The sequence below is a fragment of the Excalfactoria chinensis genome, chromosome Z (assembly GCF_039878825.1).
Source record: "Excalfactoria chinensis isolate bCotChi1 chromosome Z, bCotChi1.hap2, whole genome shotgun sequence".
Classification (NCBI taxonomy): Eukaryota; Metazoa; Chordata; class Aves; order Galliformes; family Phasianidae; genus Excalfactoria; species Excalfactoria chinensis.
The window spans coordinates 43,719,878-43,742,477 of NC_092857.1; the positions used below are offsets into that span (position 1 = coordinate 43,719,878).

The 22,600-nt window shown below is 40.2% G+C and overlaps 2 protein-coding genes across 11 annotated transcripts in view; one reads left to right on the forward strand and one right to left on the reverse strand.

Annotated features, from left to right (window-relative positions):
* Positions 1-22,600, forward strand: part of IDUA (alpha-L-iduronidase) — a 76,886-nt gene that overhangs the window by 21,345 nt on the left and 32,941 nt on the right. For all 3 annotated transcript variants that reach the window (XM_072360470.1, XM_072360472.1, XM_072360471.1), the window contains 7 exons: positions 16,918-17,000; positions 17,626-17,733; positions 18,352-18,447; positions 18,958-19,160; positions 19,420-19,599; positions 21,124-21,340; positions 21,920-22,135. In XM_072360470.1, coding sequence (XP_072216571.1) covers positions 16,918-17,000; positions 17,626-17,733; positions 18,352-18,447; positions 18,958-19,160; positions 19,420-19,599; positions 21,124-21,340; positions 21,920-22,135 — 1,103 coding nt within the window. The remainder of the gene's footprint in view (positions 1-16,917; positions 17,001-17,625; positions 17,734-18,351; positions 18,448-18,957; positions 19,161-19,419; positions 19,600-21,123; positions 21,341-21,919; positions 22,136-22,600) is intronic.
* Positions 1-22,600, reverse strand: part of SLC26A1 (solute carrier family 26 member 1) — a 39,134-nt gene that overhangs the window by 11,489 nt on the left and 5,045 nt on the right. For 3 of the 8 annotated variants that reach the window (XR_011906060.1, XM_072360462.1, XM_072360461.1), the window contains exon 3: positions 7,066-7,148. The exons of 1 other annotated variant lie outside the window; for it this stretch is intronic. Coding sequence is in view for 1 of the 7 variants with exons in the window: in XM_072360461.1 (XP_072216562.1) it covers positions 7,066-7,148 (83 nt within the window). In the remaining 6 variants the exon portion in view is untranslated. Of the gene's footprint in view, positions 1-1,413; positions 1,493-7,065; positions 7,149-9,439; positions 9,544-11,857; positions 11,935-22,600 lie in introns of those variants that run through there. 4 more of the 8 variants (XM_072360465.1, XM_072360463.1, XM_072360464.1 and 1 more) reach the window with 4 other exon arrangements.

Below are 22,600 nucleotides of genomic sequence, written 5' to 3' on the forward strand. Positions count from 1 at the left end.
ATGGGCACAGTTTATTCTGACTAATTGGGCAAGCTATCTTGGCTTTAAAGCATTTTTCTGTTTTGTTTCAATTCTCTACTTATCACAGTATCACAGTATCATGCAAGTTGGAAGGGACCTTAGAGATCATTGAGTCCAACTCCCAGGATTCGAGCCTTCTGTGTAGCAGAGTGGCACTTCTACCACTTGCACCACAGGGGGGATTCGAACCCAGGCCTCCAGTGTTGCAAGCGGCACTTCTACCACTGCACCACCGGGGCACATGAATATTCACTTATATGAAAGTGAAAGAGGAAAAAATATTTAGAGTGCTGTATTTCTAACTAAAATCTCAAAATCACAGTTTTTACTTCCGGCTCTAAATCTAATCTAGTATTTTCAGGGCAATTTAAGGTCTTTTTCAAACGTATGCATTCACAAATATATTTGATTCAGTTCCCATTTCCCCAAAGGATTGACCCTTCGTGCAGTGTCTCAGTGAGAAGGAGGACTACCACATAATGATCCCAGAGGTCATAAGCAGGCCAGAAGAGAAACGGCACAGTCAAACAGCAGCTATTTTTAAGGCTGTCTCAACAGATCACCCATGGGAGTGATTAGACCTTGGAAATAAATAATCAGGTGGTTAGGGTGGCTCTCCAGGAACTATTTTTGTTCAGGGTTTCTAGAACATGCTGATCAAAATACAGGGAAGACTACATTGTTCTTCTGGAGAGTCCTAGGGCATGAATGCCAAAGGGATGTTTTCTATAGGGGCTAAAGAGTACTCCTTAAAATCAGATTTCTTTCTTTCGGAAAGGTAGCTGGTCCAAAGTGAAAGTCTGTTGTTTAAAAAAGTCTTCCAATAGGGCTCTCCCGAGACCTTAGTCTCCAATTGCGGTGCTAAACAGAAAACTCTTTTCTGCCCTATGCTTTTGCTGGATGGTTGTTCCATGGCTGTTAAACCATTTTATGCTGTTGTAGAGAAAAATAAATAAATAGCTCATACTCATGTTTTTTTCCCCATTGCCTACCTTGATATCTTAGGTTTACTACAACCAATAAAGACAATACTTACTGTTCATTACTCTTACCTAATCTCTCTGAAGATGCTCAGTTTAAATAATAATACTCTCTGAACCAACCAAGTTTCATATATTACTTTATAAGTACAAATAGGAACAAGCCAAATACCAGTCTTAAACTCTTAGACCAGGTTCATAGGAAAAATTACTTCTATCCCAGTTGCAGACTACAAGTTTAAAAACCTTCATCTAGTATCTATCTTACAGAAACACAGAATAATGACTAATCTTACAAATCAGCACCAGTGTACAAAATAAATGAAAAGAGAACGTTTTGAGCATTTGAGAACAAGCATAGAATGAGCAAAACCTGAGTTTAGAAGTGTGGAAGGCAAGACAAGTCTCTTACCTGAATAACTTCTTGACAGAAATGTTCAGCTCTGTTTTTGCATGTTGGAATGAATGAAAGTCGTCAGTCTGGCTTTGATCTATTTGCATAAATGATAATTATTAACTAGGCAGCCTTCAAGAGAGGAATTGGTAGTTAAGGAATCTTCGGCTTTCTGCTTGGTAGTGTGCTGTCACTTGTACTTCTCTGAAAACTTCAATATATGTGCAGCACTCACTGACTTGGAGTTTAAATAATACGTGAGATTATTAATTAACTAACAGTGATCCAAAAATTATGCTGAGTTCAGGCTAGCACACTTCTGACCTTTGAAGCTGTTTCTTCTTTGAGATTTTCTCTGCTTTATGCATCCTCGTATAGCATTAGCTTTTAATTTTATGTGTGGCGCAAGAACTGAACTGCAGTCTTGTCTAAGATTCGTGTATTTCATGGTCTGGAGTAAGTATTCTGCTCTTTGCTGAGAACAGGGCTGCTGGAGGTCAGAGTTCCATTCCTCCAGGTCACTGCATTTAGATCACAAGATCTCTGTTATTTGTGTAAACAAGAGACTGTAAAATGTAGGCAGGTCAGTGGGACAAAGACTGTGTTAAGTTTAAAGTGTGTAAATGACCAAGTCTCTTCACCAAGAGAAGTTGTGCCTGACCAAGGTAGTGGCCTTCAGTGGTGGAGTGACAGCATTGGTGGACAAAGGGGAGGCAAGTGATGTTCCCCACTACATCCTTATCTTTGTATTGGAGAGATACTGATTTGGAGGGTGGACTGTTTGCTGGATAAGGAATTCGCTGGAAGATCGCAGCCAGACAGTTGTGGTCAGTGGCTCTGCTTTCAGGTGGAGGCCAGTGACAAGCAGTGTCCCCAAGGGGTATGTCTTGAGACTGGCTGACTTTTTGTCAGTGACATAAATTATGGGTTGGAGTGTATCCTCAGCAAGTTTGCTGATGACACCAGAGATAAGTGTTACAGTTGATACTGCGGAAGAAAGGGATACTATCCAGAGGGACCTTGATAAACATGAAAGGTGGGCCCATGTGAACCTAATGAGGTTAAGTAAAGCAATGTGCAAGTTTTTGCACTTGGATTGGGATAATCCCAGATTTGTATGCAGAGTGGGAGAATAACTCCTTTAGAGTAGCACTGCTGAGAAGGATTTAAGGGTCTTGGTAGTTAAAAAACTTAACATGAACTAGCAGTGTGTGCTTGCAGCCTGGAAGGCCAATGGTAGCCTGGGCTGCAAAGCTGCAAGAGAAGATGAATGGCCAACAGGGAGAAGGAGGGGATTGTCCCTCTCTAGCCTGCCCTTGTGAGGCGCTGGAGTATTGCATCCAGATCTGGGGTCCTCAACACAACAAAGATATCAGGGTCCAGAGAAGGGCCACAGTTGTGCTCAGAAGGCTGGAGCACCTCTCCCGTGAAGACAGGCTGAAGTAACTCAGCATGTTCAGTCTTGAGAAGAGAAGGTTGTGGGGAGACCTCATTAGAGGTTCCAGTATTTAAAGGGAGATTATAAACAGGAGGGAAATAACTTCTTACATGAGTAGATAGTGATAGGACAGGGGAGAAGGGAAGATTTAGAGGGTGGTACAGTGCTGGAATGGATTGCCCAGAGAGACTGTGGATGTCTCATCTCTGGAGGTTTTCAAGACCACGTTGGATGGGTCCCTGGGCAACCTGGTCTATTACTTGATCTAGCAGTTGGCAGCCCTGCCTGTGGCAGAATGGTTGCAACTTGTTGATCCTTGAAGTCCCCCCAGCCTAAGTCATTCTATGATTCTATGATAAGATTGTATGAAGTTCCTCTCTTACCTTAGCTTTTACTTGGTGCAGACCTGTCCCAAATAACCAATAATCATGCATCTCCTAACATTAATCAGTGTTTAATGGTTACTAGGCAGTGTAGTTTAATTGATTGGGAACAAGGCCATGACTCAAAGGAACTGCATTTTAAACTTGCCATTTGAGCCACTGAATTTTCAGTTTTCCTGTCAGAAATTATGTTCAGCTACAAGCTAAAGGGTGAGGAGATGTGTGTTTCTCAAACAAGAGAGAACAGGTACAATTGATTGCATTAAGAATCTGAGATGTTAAACTTGAAAGAATTTGTGTTTCTAGGTAGGCAAACGTGATTACTTCTTCGCTGCCAGCAGAGGGAGTGGTTTTTGGGGTACAGTGCACAAACTTGTCTACAGAGGGTCAGGTTCCAACAAAGCCTTTTATTCCCGAGCAAGAAGTTGTTTGCTTTTCATTAAGAGTAAAAAAGAAAATACTAAAATGAAGGAAATGAGAAGTCAACTCCACCATGACAGTGGAGCAGAAAGAGAAGTACATTACATCTGTGTTATTAAATGTCACAAACTCCAAAAACCAGTGGCTGTTTCCAAGAACTCAGACTTCCTTATAGTAGTTGGGGCACTTATAAGAAGCTCAGGAAGTTCATGTAAGTCTTAATAAAATCCTCTCTTTTATCTCTTTCCTATAGAAAGTCTTATCAAGCCTTGCTTGAACAAGTGACAGTCATGACAAGCAACAGGCATGGCATGTCTCTTTGCCTTTCCAAAGGTGGTTTCAAGAATATATTCTACATATAAGAGGGAAGCAATAGCATGCTTAATGTGTGTAATGACTTCTGCACACACTGTATGTGGTAAGGCAGTATGTCTCTTCGATATAAACTATGACAAAACAGAAAGTGGCTTCATTGCTTCTGTTTGTTTCTTTTCAGGCTTGTGGTAGTTATTTCCGAACATAAAGCAATCTGAATCAAAGCCAGTCTTTCAAGTCTATCCTTTCACCTATTTTGGTACCTGTTTCTTAGAACCAATGCTTATATTCTCAAATGACCTCTTAACTTGTGAATGCCATATTCTTTATAGAATCATAGAATCACCGTAGTTGGAAAAAATCTCCAAGACCATCCAGTCCAACTATCCACCTGCCAGCAATATAACCCCACTGAACTTGTACCACAGTAACACATCAAAACGTTTCTTGAACACCTCTGGGGACAGTGACTCCGCTACCTCCCTGGGCAGCCCATTCTAGTGCCTGACCACACTTTCTGAGAATAAATTTTTTCCTAATATCCAACCCAAACCTTTCTTGGCTCAACTTGAGGCCATTCCCTCTTCACGGAATCACAGAATTATCAAGGTTGGAAAAGACCTAAGATCATCCAGTCCAACCATCACCAATACTTCTCAGCTAAACCATATCCCTCAACACAACATCCAAACGTTTCTTGAACACCTCCATGGTCGGTGACTCCACCACCAAGAAAGACTCTTGTCTTTCTCCTATTACCTGGAAAAAGATGTTGATCCCCTCTTGGCCACAGCCTCCTTTCAGGCAATTGTAGAGATCTATAAGGTCACCCCAAGCTTTCTCTTCTCCAGACTAAACAATCCCAGTTCCCTCAGCTGCTTCTTCTGAAACTCGTACTCCACACTCCTCACCTGCTTCATTACCTTTATCTGGACACGCTACAGGTCCTTATTTCTTGTAGTGAGGGGCCCAAAACTGCTGAGTTCAGTTTTGTACTGATACTTGAGGTGCGGCCTCACCAGAGTTGAGTACGGGGACTTGATCACTTCCCTGCTCCTTCTGGCTGCACTATTTCTGATACAAGCCAGGATGTCATTGGCTTTCTTGGTCCACACCTCCAGGTGTATTTCTTCCACACAGAATATATTCTGCCCCAACCTTGTAGTAGCAATGTGTAAGGTTGTTCTGACCAAAGTGCAGGACCTGGTACTTGGTCTTGTTGAAATTCATCCCATTGGCTTCAGCACAGCTATCCACCGTACCCAGATTCTTCTGAAGGGCCTTCCTAGCCCCAGGCAAATTGACCCTTCCTCCCAGCTTGGTGTAATCTTCAAACTTACTCAGGATGCACTCAGTCCCCTAATCCAGGTCATCAGTGAATATATTAAACAGGACAGTCCCCAGTGCTGACCTCTGGGAATCATCAGTCATGAAACAAAATGACCAACAAAAGTTGCCTACTCTATTTTCCTTTACAGTGTGTTTCCAATATAATCATTTTTGCAGTACTGGAAGATTAAAATTAATTGGGTTCTCTCCCACTTAAATTTTTTTTTTAAATAGACCTCTCTGCACTTCTTTCTGACAGCACCTTTCTCAGACATTTAAGAGTACTACAGAACGTATATTTATTGGTTGATCCCTACTGGAGTCAGTTGTAACTTTCTAACTTTGTTTTCATAGAATGCTGGATGGATAGAATGGTTTGGGTTGGAACAAACCTTAAAGATCATCTAGTTCCAGTCCTTCTGCCTTGGGGAAAAAGGGCCCTTCTCACTAGACCACGTTGCTTGAAGTCCCACCCAACCAGGCTCTGAATACTTCAAGGGACACGTCTTCCACAGCTTCTCTGGGCAACACATTCTGGTTTTTCACCATTTTATTTTAAATAATTCCTTCTGATGTCTAAACTAAACCTGTCCTCTTATAGCTTAAAACCATTACCCCTTGTCTTTTCATTACACTCACTGATGTACTGTTCTTCCCCATCTTTCCTGTGGGCCATGTTCAGGTACTGGAAGGCCACTATAAGGTCTTCCCAACGCCATCTCTATGCTGAACAACCCCAACTCCTTCAGCCTGTGTTCATGGGTGTGTTGTTGGAAGAATGAACATTTGAAGGGTGCCTGGAGTTGCAGTACTGTCTGTGAGTTCCACTGGGTGCCCAAAAACAAAGCCAAGAACAGCTAAATGAAGCACTGAAACATCTCAATGAAGGATAGATTACAGATCCTCTGAGCATTCAAGAATAACTGTTTGAAGTTCAGACCATGACTAATAATAAATACAATAAAATGTCAAGAATGTTCTTTTCAAAGTTCGAGGGCAAAGTATGTAATTCAAACTTAGGCCTAGAAATCAATCAAAACTGCAGACATTTGATTGTGATGTTACAGGAAAGGTATGAACATTCACTGCACAGTCCTTTCGTCAAGGTCCTCCAACACTTTCACAGTTAAAATTTTTTGTAATTCTCTAGAAGAGCAGAATCAGAGGAAAACAGTTAAATGGAATTCTGTTGACAAAAAACGATGGAATTTTTGACAGACATATAATGGAAGTTTAGCCCAGAACAATCTGTAAAAAACATTTCTACATCTTTCTGCCTGCTTCCACTCCCTCCTTCTGCTCAACTCCCATAACCACTAGTATACCAGGATCTTGTAACAGTGTTAGGAAGGCCACCAAGTCTGCAGTCTGTCCGCAGAAGGAAATACAAGGACCAGAAATGAAATCCTTCCAACAGCATAGAATCTGTTAAATGAAAATTGCTGGCACATCTCCTGTGCTCCTGCAGGTATCACTTAGGAAAATTACAAGTGCAGAGTTCCAGCACTTTTGAAAGCCCTTACCTTCTATGCCTAACATTCATTCTCTAGCTTTGACAAGAGCAGGAAAAGTGCAGCTGAAAATGATGTGTATGTGGGAATGGAAAGACATTATCAGTTAGGTTTTTATTTCTTTTTTCTTTCTGTAGTCCCTAATGTCAGTACAAACTCTTAGATCAGTAAAGTTCAGTGCAAACAAACATATATCTGGGTAAAGCTGAACAAGACCGTTCTTTAATATGCATTCTTCCCACTACGAACATAAAGCCAGTTGCATAGCACTTACCAAAGGCACAAAGCAGCTGCAGTAGATCCACAACAGATTTCTTATCAGTGCACAGTAGCACAGTTCCTCAGGAGCACAGCTTTCTACAAGAGTAGATTAGAAGTTCTGTTGTGATATAGATTGAATCTGTCCAATTGTATTACTTCAGTAGCATTTAAAGTGAGATAACACAAATAAATAGTAGCAGTATCTTTGTCCTGTAGAGTGTAATTACAGGTAGAAGATAAGCATGAAAATGTCAAACTACAGGGGCTGTTAATCTATGCCTTCTTACTCATCTCTTCTATTCTGTTTTAATACTATGTGGAGACCAAACAGAAGTGTGGTCTGCTCTAACAGTTGCAAGGGTTCTGTATACTTACTTTGTCAAGACAAAAAATAAACTATGTTAAATGCAATTACAGTAAGGCTGTGTGCAAAGCAGCCCTTAAACACAGTGATGAGCTGTCCATGGTAATTAAAGCAGATGTATCCACTGAAAAAGGATTTTCATGAAAATCCATTATAGTGAGAGCTTGGCTAATTACTTTTATGTCCAGGAAGAATTTGCACACCTTCAGATGGCTTTTACTGTAAAATGGATGAGCTTGTCTGCCTAGTAAACACAACTGCACAAGTTTCCAGAACTGATGCCCTTAGTAATGACTTTCAAGAATCTGCCTTAACATGTGAAAATTACTTTCAAAGATTTTGTTAGTTCCTTTAAAAACAACAGCAAAAAATATTGCAACCTCTCCCAACACTCAGCTCCTCTGAAACTATGTCATCTCTCTTGTGAGAAAGTTGTTTTCCAGACTGGGGGCTGTGATCTCCTTTTCACATTTTCATCCATAAGCAGGCAGAACTGTAAAGCCTGTTTATTCATCAGTTCAGGGTGAATGTTACCAGTGATACTTGTTAATTGTAGAAGCAAATTTACTACGACAAGGATAGTTTTTAAGCAGCAGTGAAGCCTCTCCGTCTGTACATCACATTCATTTGTGATCTTGACTGGATATTCAAAAACCCTTTTCTGTATGCAAAGAAAACAGAGCACTTCTTACTGCATTGTAAACTAAATTTTCATTTTTCATAAGCAAAGAAGATACTTATATTTTGAAAAGATTTTCCATATTAGTGAAAGTTTTCAGGAGCACATAGAAAAAAAAAAGATTATACATGGAGCAAAGAAGACTATGTAGTGGAAAAACTATTAGTGATCATATATCACTACCCTACGCTGCAATGCCAAAACAAGGTTCAGAGTAATGTTATCAGCTAAAAGTGTACTGAAAGCTATGAGTTTGTATCTTATTGAAAACTGTCTGCAACTGATTCTTTTTATCAGCTCAATTATAAGAAGTATTGTTGTATTTTGCATTTCAAGAGCCAGAAAGTGACACGTCTGCTTTTTAAAGAGCTGCTCATTTAACAGTTTTGAAGTATTCAGAAACAACTCATCACAAAAATTCTGAAAAAAATTAAGAGTAAGTCATTTTAACAGTGCCTTTTCACCATCGTAAGTTATTAAACATCAATAAATTAGAAGGTGGACCCAGTATTGTTTATTTCTCATTTTGCAAGTAAGTGATATATTCAGAACAGTCAGTTCTGTCTGTCCACAAACAAGGATTAACGTAGGAATTACATACCTGAAAGGACATAAATCATGCATATAGATCCAGCAGCATCTGGGCTTAGACACCATGTGCAGTCTGAACTTCAGCAAGACACTAGAGAAATACATCAGCTGTTTGCTTTCTGAGTGTCTTTGCAACTTTAATATTTAGTCCACATTTTTGCTTTTCTGTAATTCTTTGCTATTGTTTGCACTTACTATGGAGTTAGTCTCCCTGCTCAACTCTCTAAAAGTTTGCTTATAGCTGACATCATTTAGAGTGCCATCAGCAAGGACAATGTAAAAATGTAGTAACCTTTCAACTGCTGGTAGTCATGTGCTAATACAGAAGCAAAATCATTGCCATACATCAAACCCAGTCAAAAAGAAAGGTCTGATTAAGAAGTCCAGCAGTGTCTGAGCCTACCTTTCAAAGTGCCTTTAAGTCTGTAGCCAAGAATCAATAAAAAACTTTTCCCTTTTCTGAATTCTTGTTATTATTGCAGTTTAATTCCCATTGCAAGTGAATTTAGACACAGCAGATCTCAGCAAGAGATCACAACATCTCACAGGAATAAATTATACAAGCCTAGATAATTTTATGGGATCTCTTCACATCTGGAAAGGCCAGGTGGCAAGATGCCTTTTGCTTTTGCCTAAATTGCTATGAATTTGTAGCCTGTTTTCCCTTTTATGTCTTAAATTTGTTCCAAAAGGAGGGAGATGGGGGTTAGAGACACAACAGACTAACAGTATTTTCCTAACAAGCTAACTCACCTTGGCACAGGAAGCTGCTGATGCTTTGTCTGCCTCGCTTTTTTTCTTCCCCCCACAACCAACATGCACATTGCTGAAGAAAGGACTGTGCTCACAAAAGCAGGCTGAGTAAGAAATAGGAAATCATAGGCCTCAATTAGCATCAGCTTGAAAGCATTCATTGTTTGCTTACGTTTCTGTGCATGTGAGATTTAGCCAGGTCACAGATTTTGTAAGTTGCTTTGCAAGGTAAAGGTCAAATAATGCTGATTTCAAAGAAGAAAGGAGCTAATTAAAATACTCTATAAATGAAATACAAATTTGATTTCATATATTTCAGAATAAAAAGATTCAGCTGAATGCACAGCCTCCAGGCTGGCTTCTAGAAGAGGTAGTGAATTCCAATAAAAAAAAGATGTGTTTCGCATGTATGAAGCCTGTTTGTTTCTAAGCCACAATGATTCGTACCCGTCCTTCATTTTGTGCGTGTATCGTGCTGGTTGGTTGTATGGATAGATTAACTGTGACAGGCTGTGACATCAGCAAGGGCTGGATGCTGCCTGGCTGTGTAGTTTGCAGTGTATCCTCCCTTCACTTACTGCTGGGCTGACTCATTCACTGTGCAGGGTGAGTGAATTATGCTGAGTATTGACCCAGTTCTGTCCTCAGAGGGGCATAGCATGGAATTAAGTCTTCGGCATTCTGCCTCTGTGCAGAAGCCTCCATGCAGAAGCTGTGCTGTAAGCAGGCAGATTTTAAGTCTGTGTTTATGCAGATGATATAGCTGAGAAGCAAATGAAATTTGTATTAATGCTAACAAATAAAACTGGAAGTTACAAAATATTCCAGTTATTTAGCAGGGGTAAAGTAATATTTGGCCTTTCAGTTCGGAAAAATTGTCTAAATTAGGCTTTCTGGCCTGTAATGCCTTTGTGAAAAGCACAGACCATGTTTTGGTTAAGAACAGGTAGGGAGGAGTAATCAACATTTATGAATCTCCAAATGGTTGAGTGATCATGGTTATTTTGGGATACAAGGATTTCACAGAAAAGAACTGACTTCCATACATGTAATGATTGTATGAAATGAGATTGAGTGGAGCAAGGACATGGTAGAAGCAGTTCTACCTACTGTGAATGAGTACCATACTGCCGGATTCCACTGAGTTCAGAAGGGAGAGTGATGTTTATTAGTAACCCAGGGGCCTGCTAATTTCATAGTTATTCATTAATGATCTTTGCTTAAACCTGAGGTATCAATTTAGTAGTTTTTTTAGTTGGTGTTGAAGAAACTCAGAGCAATAGCCGCTAAAAAGGTGACCTCTGGAAAGGTGAATGCTCATGAAATACACTCTGCCCTTCTCACTGAGATATCATTTCCATAGTACTCACAGTCTCCTAGGACCTGCTTCCGAGGTCAGGAAATTTGAAAGTAATCAGCAGAAAAATAATTAAATATATACAGTTGGTGGTTTTGGACCAAACAAGCTCTTTGTAACAGTCTGAACTTATTGCTGGCTCCATATCATTCCTCACAGCTGCCAAAAAACAAGGAAGCAGATCCTTTTGAGTTATAAGAGGGACTTAGTGGGCAGCAGTTTGGCCTCTTGGAAAAGATAAACTTGCGTATCCCCTCTATAGCTCTTGACCATCATCTTGAAGATGCTGTGCCTGCAACTTATGTGACTTACTGTCGCTTCACAGTCTAGTTTCCTGGCTAAAGAAGACACCTGCTTCTGAAGATTGCTCCTTCTGGAGAGCATTGTGGCAGTTAGAAGTTGAACTGACAGAGCTTATCAGTGCTTGTGCCTTCATTTCTCCAGTGAACATTTCCTAGAAGTTGTTTCTCTCTTTGCTTGCAAAAAGTAAGACTCAGAGTAGAAGGACATTTTTTGTTTCATCAAATGTGTATTGTCTGCTCTGGAGATTTATGGTCTATTAAAATGGCATCAGGGATGCTAAAAATGCAGCAAGCAATTCCTTGGGTTACTGTATCTAAGAATGCTCTTTGTAGTAGTCACCTACAACAGTTGTTTACAGTTGAGAGGTAGCACTTAATTACCGTGCGTATTAAGTCACCAGAACAACAGTGCCTGCCTGGCATAGCCAAAAGCCACATCCTAGCACTATAGGCCAAAGGAGAGTTTGCTTGCATGAACTGGTTTACAAGGATACATAGTGATGTTCCAGCATACAGTTAAACATCTTTGTCAAATTAGTACTGGTATGTGACATGATCATAACCTCAGCTGACATGTTAGCAACTTGCCTAGTATCTTGGGCCCCACTTTCAGTTATCTCTATGTAATATAGAAATCCTCCCACAGATGAGGTGCTTTCTTTAGGTGGCTCCCTTGTGGACTGCAGCTTTCAATTCTGAAGTCAGCCAATGCCCCATGGAAAAATTATGTTTACTGTTAAGAGATCATTTTCACCTCACCTCTGCTATCACCTTGTGCCAGTTTTCTGTTTTTGTCTGCATTCACAATTAGACCACCAGTCTTTTCCAAAAGAAGCTTCCATTGAAGATGTAAACAGGTTCTGCTGCTCCAAAACTTGTGCTAGCCACCACCACTAACCTGCTAGAAGAGAGCAACAAACAAGCAACAAGCAGCAGATACATCTGGCCCTGCTGCTATTGCTGTTCTCAGACACTGATGAAAGCAAGTTAAGCTTTTAACTTGTGTGGAATCTGTGTCCACCAGAAATGCTAAGGGAGACTTCACAAGTTGAGTGGAATGTCTGAATGAGAAATGCAGTACTCTAATATGTATTTCCAGTTCACACAGAATCACAGAATCACAGAATTGTAGTTCATATTCATCCTAAGCCAGGCAAAGCGTTCTTCATTAGAAGACCTCTGCTGATGGTTACCCCATATGCTGCCTTTCATTTCCTAAACAGGACTGTGATGTACCAATTGAGGTCAGCCACAGTATTTCTCTTACAGAGAATTTTGTTCACTCTTATTTGATAAAATTACCTTCACATGTTATCATAGGTTCAATACCCAGCGGAAGATTACCTGGAACAGAAACACACCCTGCCTGTGTATTTCTTGCTGTCTTTACAGATAAGATATTTGGTCCAATGTCTGTGTGCACGCTTGCTTTCCAGACTTTACTACAGTACCCCTGGGAAGGATCAACTTAGGACAGAAGAGAGAAAGATGCAACCTGCTGAGCACAAGAAGGAAGCTTTAGCCATAGGCCAAGGAGCACAAGCAACAGCTGTGATAACTGAAGCAGATCTGGTTGTGAGCTAGATTGCTGACTTGCTCAAGCAAGCTTATCACTTCTGTCATGAGAGACTGAGTGAGTAAATGGGGAATAGGATGAAAGTGGAATGGATAAGATTCACAACATGAAGATCTTACAATATATTCATGGAATCAGAGAATCACAGAATGGTTTGGGTTGGAAGAGTCCTTAAATGTGCTGTGTGCAGGGTTGCCACTGACAAGATCAGGCTGTCCAAGGCCCCATTCAGCCTGGCCTTGAACACCCCTGGGGATGGGCACCTACACTTCCAGGAGGATCTGGAAGTGCGTCAGGCAAACTATGACCTAGTTGCTATTACTGAAACTTGGTGAGACCACTCTTATGACTGGACTACTGTGATAGATGGTTACAAGCTCTTCAGAAGGGACAGATGAGGAAGGAAGGGTGGTGGTGTAGTCCTTTTTTTTTAAAGACAGTTTTGATGTTGAAGAGCTTGGGGTTGACAATGATAAAGTTGAATGTCTGTGGTTAAGGACCAGGGGGATGTTGCCTGTAGGGGTAGCATCTTGGTGGGGGCTTGGTATAGACTGACTAATCAGGATGAGGACATGGACAAGGCATTCTGTGAACAGCTTGTGGAAGTTGCACGATTCCAGCACTTGTTCCTATGGAAGACTTCAACTTCCCTGATACGTGTTTGGAATATAACACAGTGTGGGGGAAGCAGTCCAATAGGTTTCTAGAGTGTGTGGAAGATTGCTTCCTTACACAGCTGCTATGAAAGCCTACCAGGGGTGGTGCCCTGCTAGACCTGCTCTTCACTAACACTAAAGGACTGGTAGGTGATGTGAAGGTTGGGGAATGTCTTGGACAGAGCAACCACAAAATTGTAGAATTCTCTGTTCTTGGAGATGTCAGAAGGGTGACTAGCAAAACTGCTCTCTTGAACTTCCAGAGGGTGGACTTTCACCTTTTCAGGACGCTTGTTGCAGGAGTCTCTTGGGAGTTGCTCCTTAAGGGTAAAGGGATCCAGGAAGCCTGGATGCTCCTCAAGGTGGAAATCGTAAAGGCACAAGAACAGGCTGTCCCTGAGTGCTGTAAGGCGAGCTGTAGGGGAAGAAGACCAATGTGGATGAACCAGGAACTTTCTTTTTCTTCCAGTTGAGACTCTAGAAGAAAAAGAAAGTCTGTGTCCTCTGGAAGCAGGGACAGGCTACTTGGGGAGATTACAAGGAAGTTGCTAAGATATGCAGAGAGGAAATTAGGAAGGCAAAAGCCCAACTTGAACTCAGATTGGCCACTACAGTAAAAGAAAATAAGAAATCCTTTTATAAATATATCAATGATAAAAGAAGAACCAAGGAAAATGTCCATCCTTTATTTGGTGCACTGGGGAGCGTGACCACTGAGGATAAGGAGAAGACTGAGGTCCTCAACATATTCTTTACATCTGCCTTTAATAGGCAGATCAGTTATCCTCAGGACACATTATGCCCTGATCTGGGATGGAACGCAGAATACAGTCCACAGACAGTTTAAGAGTTCCTCCTCCGTCTGGACTGTTGCAAGTCCATGGGACCGGATGGTCTCCACCCTCAGGTGCTGAGGGAGCTGGCAGGGGTGATTGCCGAGCTCTTCTCCACCATCCTGGTTATCCGTGTTCTTGGTTATCTGTAGAGGTGTTAACAGCAGTCTACAACCTTTGACTCAGCAAAGGATGGCCCACAAAAAGCCTTTCCAGAAAAGAAAGAAAGAAGATTCTGTGACAGCAAGCAGGCAATCCCTACACACCCCTCCTGTTACTCATTACCATTCATGTTCACAGCACAGCTGTTGCTCTCATGTGGCAGCACAAACAGATAGGTCTGGAAGTGAGACTGTGACAAAGACTGAGAAGAAGTGTCGCCACTGGAATATGCCAATCTTAGGCCTAGGCTTGTGAGGACACTGCTGCCAAAATACCAGTAAACATGCTTATGTGCATTTGCTTGTTGTAACTGAAGAAGAGTAAGACTTTATCTGGCAGGTCTCCATGAAAAGCCCAGTTAGTTAAGGGACTTTTGAAAACCAGGCACAAATGGGACAGTGATTGCTGCTTCACATCTGCCATAGCCAACAACCGAGAGCAGTCTAAGCCTGACAGGTGTTTAAGTTAATGATAAGTACATAGACTTATTTCTGCGTGCTTATAAATGAAGACACTGGCATCTAGAAACCAAGACTTGAGAGAAATCAGAAATAATGGAGAAATGGAGAAATGGAGAAATGGAGGAAGGAAGGAAGGAAGGAAGGAAGGAAGGAAGGAAGGAGAAATGGAGGAAGGAAGGAAGGAAGGAAGGAAGGAAGGAAGGAAGGAAGGAAGGAAGGAAGGAAGGAAGGAAGGAAGGAAGGAAGGAAGGAAGGAAGGAAGGAAGGAAGGAAGGAAGGAAGGAAGGAAGGAAGGAAGGAAGGAAGGAAGGAAGGAAGGAAGGAAGGAAGGAAGGAAGGAAGGAAGGAAGGAAGGAAGGAAGGAAGGGAGGGAGGGAGGGAGGGAGGGAGGGAGGGAGGGAGGGAGGGAGGGAGGGAGGGAGGGAGGGAGGGAGGGAGGGAGGGAGGGAGAAAAACTTGAAGATCTGTAGGAGTTTGCAAGTTTATTATCAAAGACAATGCAATCTTTTGACTGCTGAGTTGATCAGTTTTGATCTTGTCATTAGTGTCATAAAAATTTATTTTCAATCATGTCTTGTAGCAGCCTGACAGATGAGCCAATATTTATTATGCAGATTGTTTGGAAATGATAATGTCTTGTCTCAGTCATGGCAGCCAGCATTACTTCCAGACACCCCAAGACATGTAGTGATCCAGCTTAAATTTTACAGTTCTTGGTGATGAAGTCATTAATTTGACAATTTACTAAGGGTAAGAACAAAGTCTTTGAAAGTGGCAATTGTATCACTCAAAGCAATCATTTTATAATAGCAGAATACTTTGTAATCCATTTGCAAGTTGAAATGATTCTTGTAAAGTGGTGGGCCAGCCAAAGGAAGTAAAACATGCTTCTACACTTAAACACACAGTACATCATATGATTTGCTGTTTACCTCTGCTATAGCTGGCATTGGCATTCTGTTTTAAATGCTTAACCTAACGGAGGCAAGAGGAAAAAAATAGATGTGTTGAGATCTTAAGGATACATATATAGAATAGAGGGTTGTGTTTACTTTTGTGTTTTCATATAGTACTATGTTGCTGTTAGACTGCTGTTAGAAAGAACTTTTGTTCTTCTGCTATTATTTGTGTGGCATTATTAAGTATTTACAAGACAGTAGAGTTAATCATTTCTATGCTCACTGAATGTAAGTGTGCAAGTAAGCAAATATTTCAATAGAACACAGGGTATAACTGGAAATAGTTAATGGATCTGTGGGAGCAAAACAACATTCGGCAGCAAAATATTTGTCTTTGAACTTTGGAATGGGACTGACAGACTTTTTTGTTTGTTTGTTTTTTAATGTCTGTCTGAAAGAAAAAAAAACAAATCCAAGCCAAAAAACAAAAAACAAAAAACAGAAAAAACACTTTAGTAAGTCCAGCAGTAACTTTGGAAATGCTTTATAGGCACTAAAGTAAGTAGTAAAACAAATCTGTCTGCCATTTGCTTAATTATTTCATCATTCTGCTACATTGTTTGACTTTGGCAGCAACAGCAAACCTGTAGTTTGCTACACAACAAGAAATAGTTGCAGACACAACAGTGTCTGTCATGGTGGCAGGGCATATCCTGAAAGAGAACAGCCAGCCTCTGGTCTCTGGTAAGAGTGTGACCTCCTGGGACTAAAAGTATGTGCTTGGTTGTATCACAGATGGAGTTAGTATGGTAAATATGTCTTGGATTATGTTTTTTGTTTGTTTGTTTGTTTGTTTTTGTTGTTTTTTTTCTTGTTGTTGTTGTTTTGCCTGCTCTGTTTTGCTCTGCAGATGGTAGAGATGCACTTCAGAAAAAATTTAGAGAAACTAACATTAAGCACTCAGAACCCAACAAGCACCCTAATTTCATTGCTTTTGTTGCTGCTGCTGAAGTAGGAAAAGGACATGTGTTGGACAAGAAAAATGCCTTGCTTGTGCTGAACACCCTTCAGAGGAAGGAAATCGGTGTACAGTTCTAAGAACCCTAGTTGTGTGTGGATTTTGAAAGCCAAAAGAAAGCAGGCATCTGACTCATTATCTGCAACCAAGTACTACAGTATTTACGTTTAACTACTTTATTAATCTTTTTTTTTTTTTTTTTTTTTTTTCCCAGAATGGTGAATGAGAAACTTTACTACAATTTTACTGCCTTGGATAACCTTATGGATTGTCTGTGGGAAAATAAGCTTATTCCAGGTAAGAGCAGCTCCTTACCTCCAGAACTTGCTACATCTGCTATTTTGTCCACACTGTGCAATCATCAGATAGAACTATTCATAGTGAACCTTTTATTTTGATAAAAATTTGTTTTTTAGTACTTGCATTTACCTCATATCCATGGTAATGTAAGCAGCCTGAGAAAAACATTATAAGGGCAATAAACAAATGAACTTTTACATAGTTTTCAGTGATAGTCTGAGATTTACTGATTGAAAAATTACATCTCTTGAAGAAGAGAAAGCTTTTTACCAATTAACATGCACCTAAAGGGGCCTTAGAAGCAGGTTCTCAAGATACAGTATCCCCTGAATTTCTGCAGATATCCACTGTGTAAAGTTCCTCCTCTGCACCAGATTTATGATGGTAAGTATTTCTGTTGGTTACTGTTGTCATCAGCAAGGAACAAATGTGAGCAAACTTAAATCTAATATTCCCAGAGGAAACATGTAGATACAGGAAAGAAAGACAACTTATTGATGTTTCTTCATTATCTTTGCTTATTCACTAATGAGTTTGCTTCAAATAATACAATAACCCTTTCACTAATCAAAAGGGGATAATAATAAAAAAGAAAAGAACCTCACATTTGTGTCTGTTTTAGGATTTGAATTGATGGGGAATCCATCAGGATATTTTCTAAATTTTGAAGATAAAGAGCAAGTAGTAAGATGGAGAAACTTAGTTACACTTCTTGCCAGCAGATACATAGGTAAGTTCCAAAAAAAAGGCAACAGCCCTATTACTTATTGTACTGTAGTCCTTTTTAGCTACCTCAGAATGTTCTGTGGCTTGTTACAGTTTCTTGATGATGGATTTCAGCTTAGAACAGGAAAATATGCATATCAGAATAGCAAATGGGACAATAGCCTCATTTAACTGATCCACAGCCAAAAGCCATAATGTACAGTGTGTGGTCTGGGAAGCCCATTTGGCCTGCCTGCGAGGACTGAATTTTAACTTCTACTGCTTGTGCTGGAGCATGATGGCATGAATACATACTACATGGCAGTTCTAAGAACTTCTAATGCAGCAGAAGCTTTAGCCTAGGCCTCATGAAGTCTATGCGTGTTGACAACAAAGCTATTACCCATGTCACCTCAGTCTGCAGTCTTGTGCTGGTGTTTTTTTTATCTTTCCACTATTGTTGCACCCAAGATGAAAGATCATTCTAAAATTGCCAAAATTGCATTTTTATGATTATTGAAAAGGGATAATTTACACCCTGTTGTACCTCTGGGTATATACCTTCACACACAGCACATGAATAGCTGATAGGATTACCTGTACATGCACTGCAACTCACTGATAAACGAGGACTCTTGCGCAGATAGATACGGATTGGAGCATGTTGCTAAATGGAATTTTGAAACTTGGAATGAACCAGACCACCATGACTTTGACAATATGTCTATGACGGTGAAAGGTAAGCACATTATTGAGCTCTTACTACTGTAGTAATGTTAGAAGAGTTTGTGTGGTGTGTGTGTTGAATGGGGAAAGGTGAAAAAGAAGAAATGCTGTTGAATAAATAAAATAGATCTGAGATTTAAGTATGAAAAAGGTATCTAATATTTTATGCTACGGCCATGTTACTGACTACAATAATGACTCTGTCCCTTGCTTGATCATCAGTATCAATACAGGGATAGCAGAATAGGGAAAACAGAACACAAATTACACTCTTAAGACCATTGATTGGTTATAAAATAATTTTACTGGAGGTAACAGGATGCAGAAGAGGAAAGTAATTCATTGTCAGATATGTGCTTTAGGACCTTAGGAATAACCTTGTGAATGCAGTGGAGGCTTTAATGTCAGTAATGTTATATTATCAGTCCAAATAAATGCAGTAATAGAGTAAAAGAGTTATCTTTAGTTTTAGATCAAAATTCTGAGTTATCTCTGTTGTTATGTGCATCTGCTTGGACTTCAGGGTTTCTCAACTATTATGATGCTTGCTCAGAAGGATTAAGAGCAGCTAGTACTCTACTAAAATTTGGAGGACCTGGGGACTCCTTCCACCCCTTTCCCAAGTCACCCATATGCTGGAGTCTTTTGTGTCACTGCTACAATGGAACGAACTTTTTCACAGGAGAGACTGGTGTAAGGTTGGACTACATCTCTCTTCATAAGAAGGTTAGTCCAAGACTTCAATTTAAAGCTATTTTTAAGCAATTCAGTCTAAGTTATGTCTTATTCTGGTTTATGATGTTGATTTCCTTGTGAGTGTGCAGCCTGCGGCAGGAAATAGAATTCTTTGTTCTAAAGAAACTTTCAGGAAGAATGTATACCCAGGAATATATTATCAAAATGTGGTGGTGCATCTCTGTGGTTACTACTATTTGCTTCACTTTTTTTTTTTTTTTATCTAAGAAGATATGAAATATTGTTGCAGGGAGGTGGGCGTTCTCTCTACATCTTGCAACAAGAAGTGGAAGCAGTTGACCAAATTCAGAAGTTGTTTCCAAATTTTGCTTCCATTCCCATATACAATGATGAAGCAGATCCAATGGTTGGATGGTCTGTTCCACAACTGTGGCGAGCTGATGTGACATATGCAGCTATGGTTGTAAAGGTAACTCAGTTCACTAATGGTCTTGTCATAGTAGAGTCTCTGGAAGCATTAATGCAATTGTAAAAGTAGACCATTCTGCAACAGTATTGGGTTTTTAATTTTTATTATTCTGATAACTTAATAATGGAGATGAGAAAATACAGATATAGCAGGTATCTCCCTGAATTCTTTGTTCCCAGTAGCTTTATTTAATTTACATTAAATTTCTTCATCTTCCCTTAATAAAGACAACTGACATCTAGCCTTCCATGTGTTGGAGAATGTGCTGGATATTGTGTACAGTCCCCCAGTTAGATTCACCTGTAAGACTACTCATTCTCCCTCTGTGTAACACTGCTATTGCCACCTCCCACCTCCGTTCTGTGGGATGTTATTTTCCAACCTCTTCACAAGTTCATCTTATCGAGGGACATCAAGTTCAGTTAAGAAGTAAACTGATTTCTAAGCATAGGCCTGTTCTTTGGCTTTGTATAATGACTCCATACATAAGGTCTTATTAATTAATGCTAGTCATTACTGCTCATGCTTAGAAAAGCAGAAGTAGAAGAGAATACCCAGCTTGCCCTTGCAGGGTCTGTATTCTGTACCCAGAGCAAGCTCAACTTTTGCCTCTACATAGGAACAGTTCCCACTGTGTGTTGTTTTGAGAGTCACTATCTCCTATAGCAAACATGGCACCATGCATTTCACTTGGAAACAGGATACATATATTCACCTGCACCTCTGGGACAAGGGCTTCTACCTCCTCCAGCCTGTATGCAGAAGTCTTCTCCAAAGAAGCAAGTCACTGCCTGAATTGCAGGGAATTCATAAGAGCAAACAGCAGTGTTTACAGTGACACAGTGGTATGAAGGGATAGAAAAGACAAATTCAGCAGAAAATTAACACTTTGGTAGATAGCCCCATGTGGTTAAAAGCTCTTATTTGAGAAACACAATGAGACCTTCTTTGTTGTCATCCTTCTAAAGTATTATTTGATTCCTATATCTAGATAAAATATGTTAGGCAGAGAGCTTGAGTGCTCTGAAGTTTGCAGGAAAATGACAAAATAACCAGTGAAATACTGAATTTATTCCGTGTTAGTGGCAAATGGGTAAAACTACTCATAGAGAAACAGAATCCAGGAGCAACTTGCAGGCCCAGCTCCCTTTGTAGCCCTTTGTAACAGCTAGAAAGTATCTCTGGAATTGGAATAAATGTTTATTTCAGATGGTAAATCCAGATTACTAATCTGTTCAAATAAGGAATGTTATTTGTAGTTCAGACTGCAAAGAAATATATTAATAATTTATGCAGACTACTGGTAGTGCTCACTTCAATCTTCTAATCAGCTGAGCTGTGTGAATACTTAATTTTTTCTGTGTTTAAACTTTCACCTAAAAAATACATTTCTTCATGAGCTGTGACGAATAGTTTAACTCCTCACACTTTTCTAAATGACAGTGACATGTCTTCCCCGTACGCTGTGAAGATTAAAAATAAAACAAATAAAGACGTGTTTCCATCTTCTCTGCCGTTTTGCAGGTAATCATCCAGCATCAAAACTTACTAATTTCCAAAGCCAACAACACCATTAACTATACGCTGCTGAGTAATGACAATGCCTTCTTGAGCTACTACCCAGATTTCTTCACACAGCGGACTCTGACAGCACGTTTTCAGATGAATAATACAAAGCCACCTCATGTCCAGATGGTGCGGAAACCAGTGCTGACTGTCATGGGCTTGCTGGCACTGCTAGGTACGGTAATCACTGATTAGAAAGCACATTAGTAACCTCATCTACATAGATACTTCGTGCATGAGAGAGATTATTTTGGCCATCTTACCCCAGATAAAAAGCTGGACTTTTCATACTCAACTGTGATTGTTAAATAAAACAAACTCTCATTTTCTATGAGATCAGGAGATCTTCCTGACAGCCTGTCATCTCTTTGATTTAATCTAGTGCTTTGTTTATAAATTCTGCAAGCCACACACTGCTTTTTAGTGGACTGGTACTTCTGTTGTGTGCCCTCATTTCAGGCTGCAAATGACTTTAAGAAATCCCCCCAGCTGTAAGACTCATACAGCCTACAAGGGGGAAATCCTAACTGATGGTTGCATGCTTAGACATTGTTAGCTGAATTGCTAAGCATAGGACCTGCTGTAGTGTGTGCATGCTTTCCAGTAGTAAAAACCATACATAAGCTTGACAGGCACTATACCTGGTAGACTAAGCTAGAATATAGCTGAACCTACAGATCCCTCTGTTTTGACCATTCTTGCATCAGAAGTTGGATTGATTAGTGTGCTTACAGAGTCGTCACGTTTTTCAAAGGAGAGAAGCAAATTTTTGCAGAAGTAAACAGCAGTGAAGGTGAAAGCAATGAAAACAACACCTTTGGTGTCCTGGCATCTGTGCACACTCCAAGTGAGCTGCAGCCCTCGGACAGTTGGCAAGCTACTCTGCTAATGTATTCAAGTGAGGATAACAGGACTTCAACCAATATCAACACCATCACAGTGAATGCCACCCACTTCCCCAAACTTAGAGGTAAACAGATATCATGTAGGCAATTCTCATAACTGATTGCGAGGACAGAATGTATGCTGAAACATTTCTGCTGATTTGCTTTTCCTAGCGAGAGTGACTTTCATTTGCTAATTCTCTTACTTGTCTTTTGGGCACTCCAGCACTCACAGACATTCTGAGATACAATGGTGCTCTTTTAGGAAATGTTCTTTACACTTTACTCCTGCCTTTAATAGCAGTGCAAAAGCTAGCTTTTCAGAAAGCTATTCATCTTGGTGTCCTTAGCTGGGTGATATCGGGCAACAAATTCTCTTATTAGGATCATTCAACATGATGACATGATTACACAATTTATGCAGTTGTCCAACAAATGCATGTAGGACCTCTGCAAAAAATGGAGAAAATATGTGGGTTTCAAGTCTGGGTATGGAATTTGGCAGAGATATGCTACAGAGCCTCATAAGGGTGCTAGCCCTGTTTTTATGA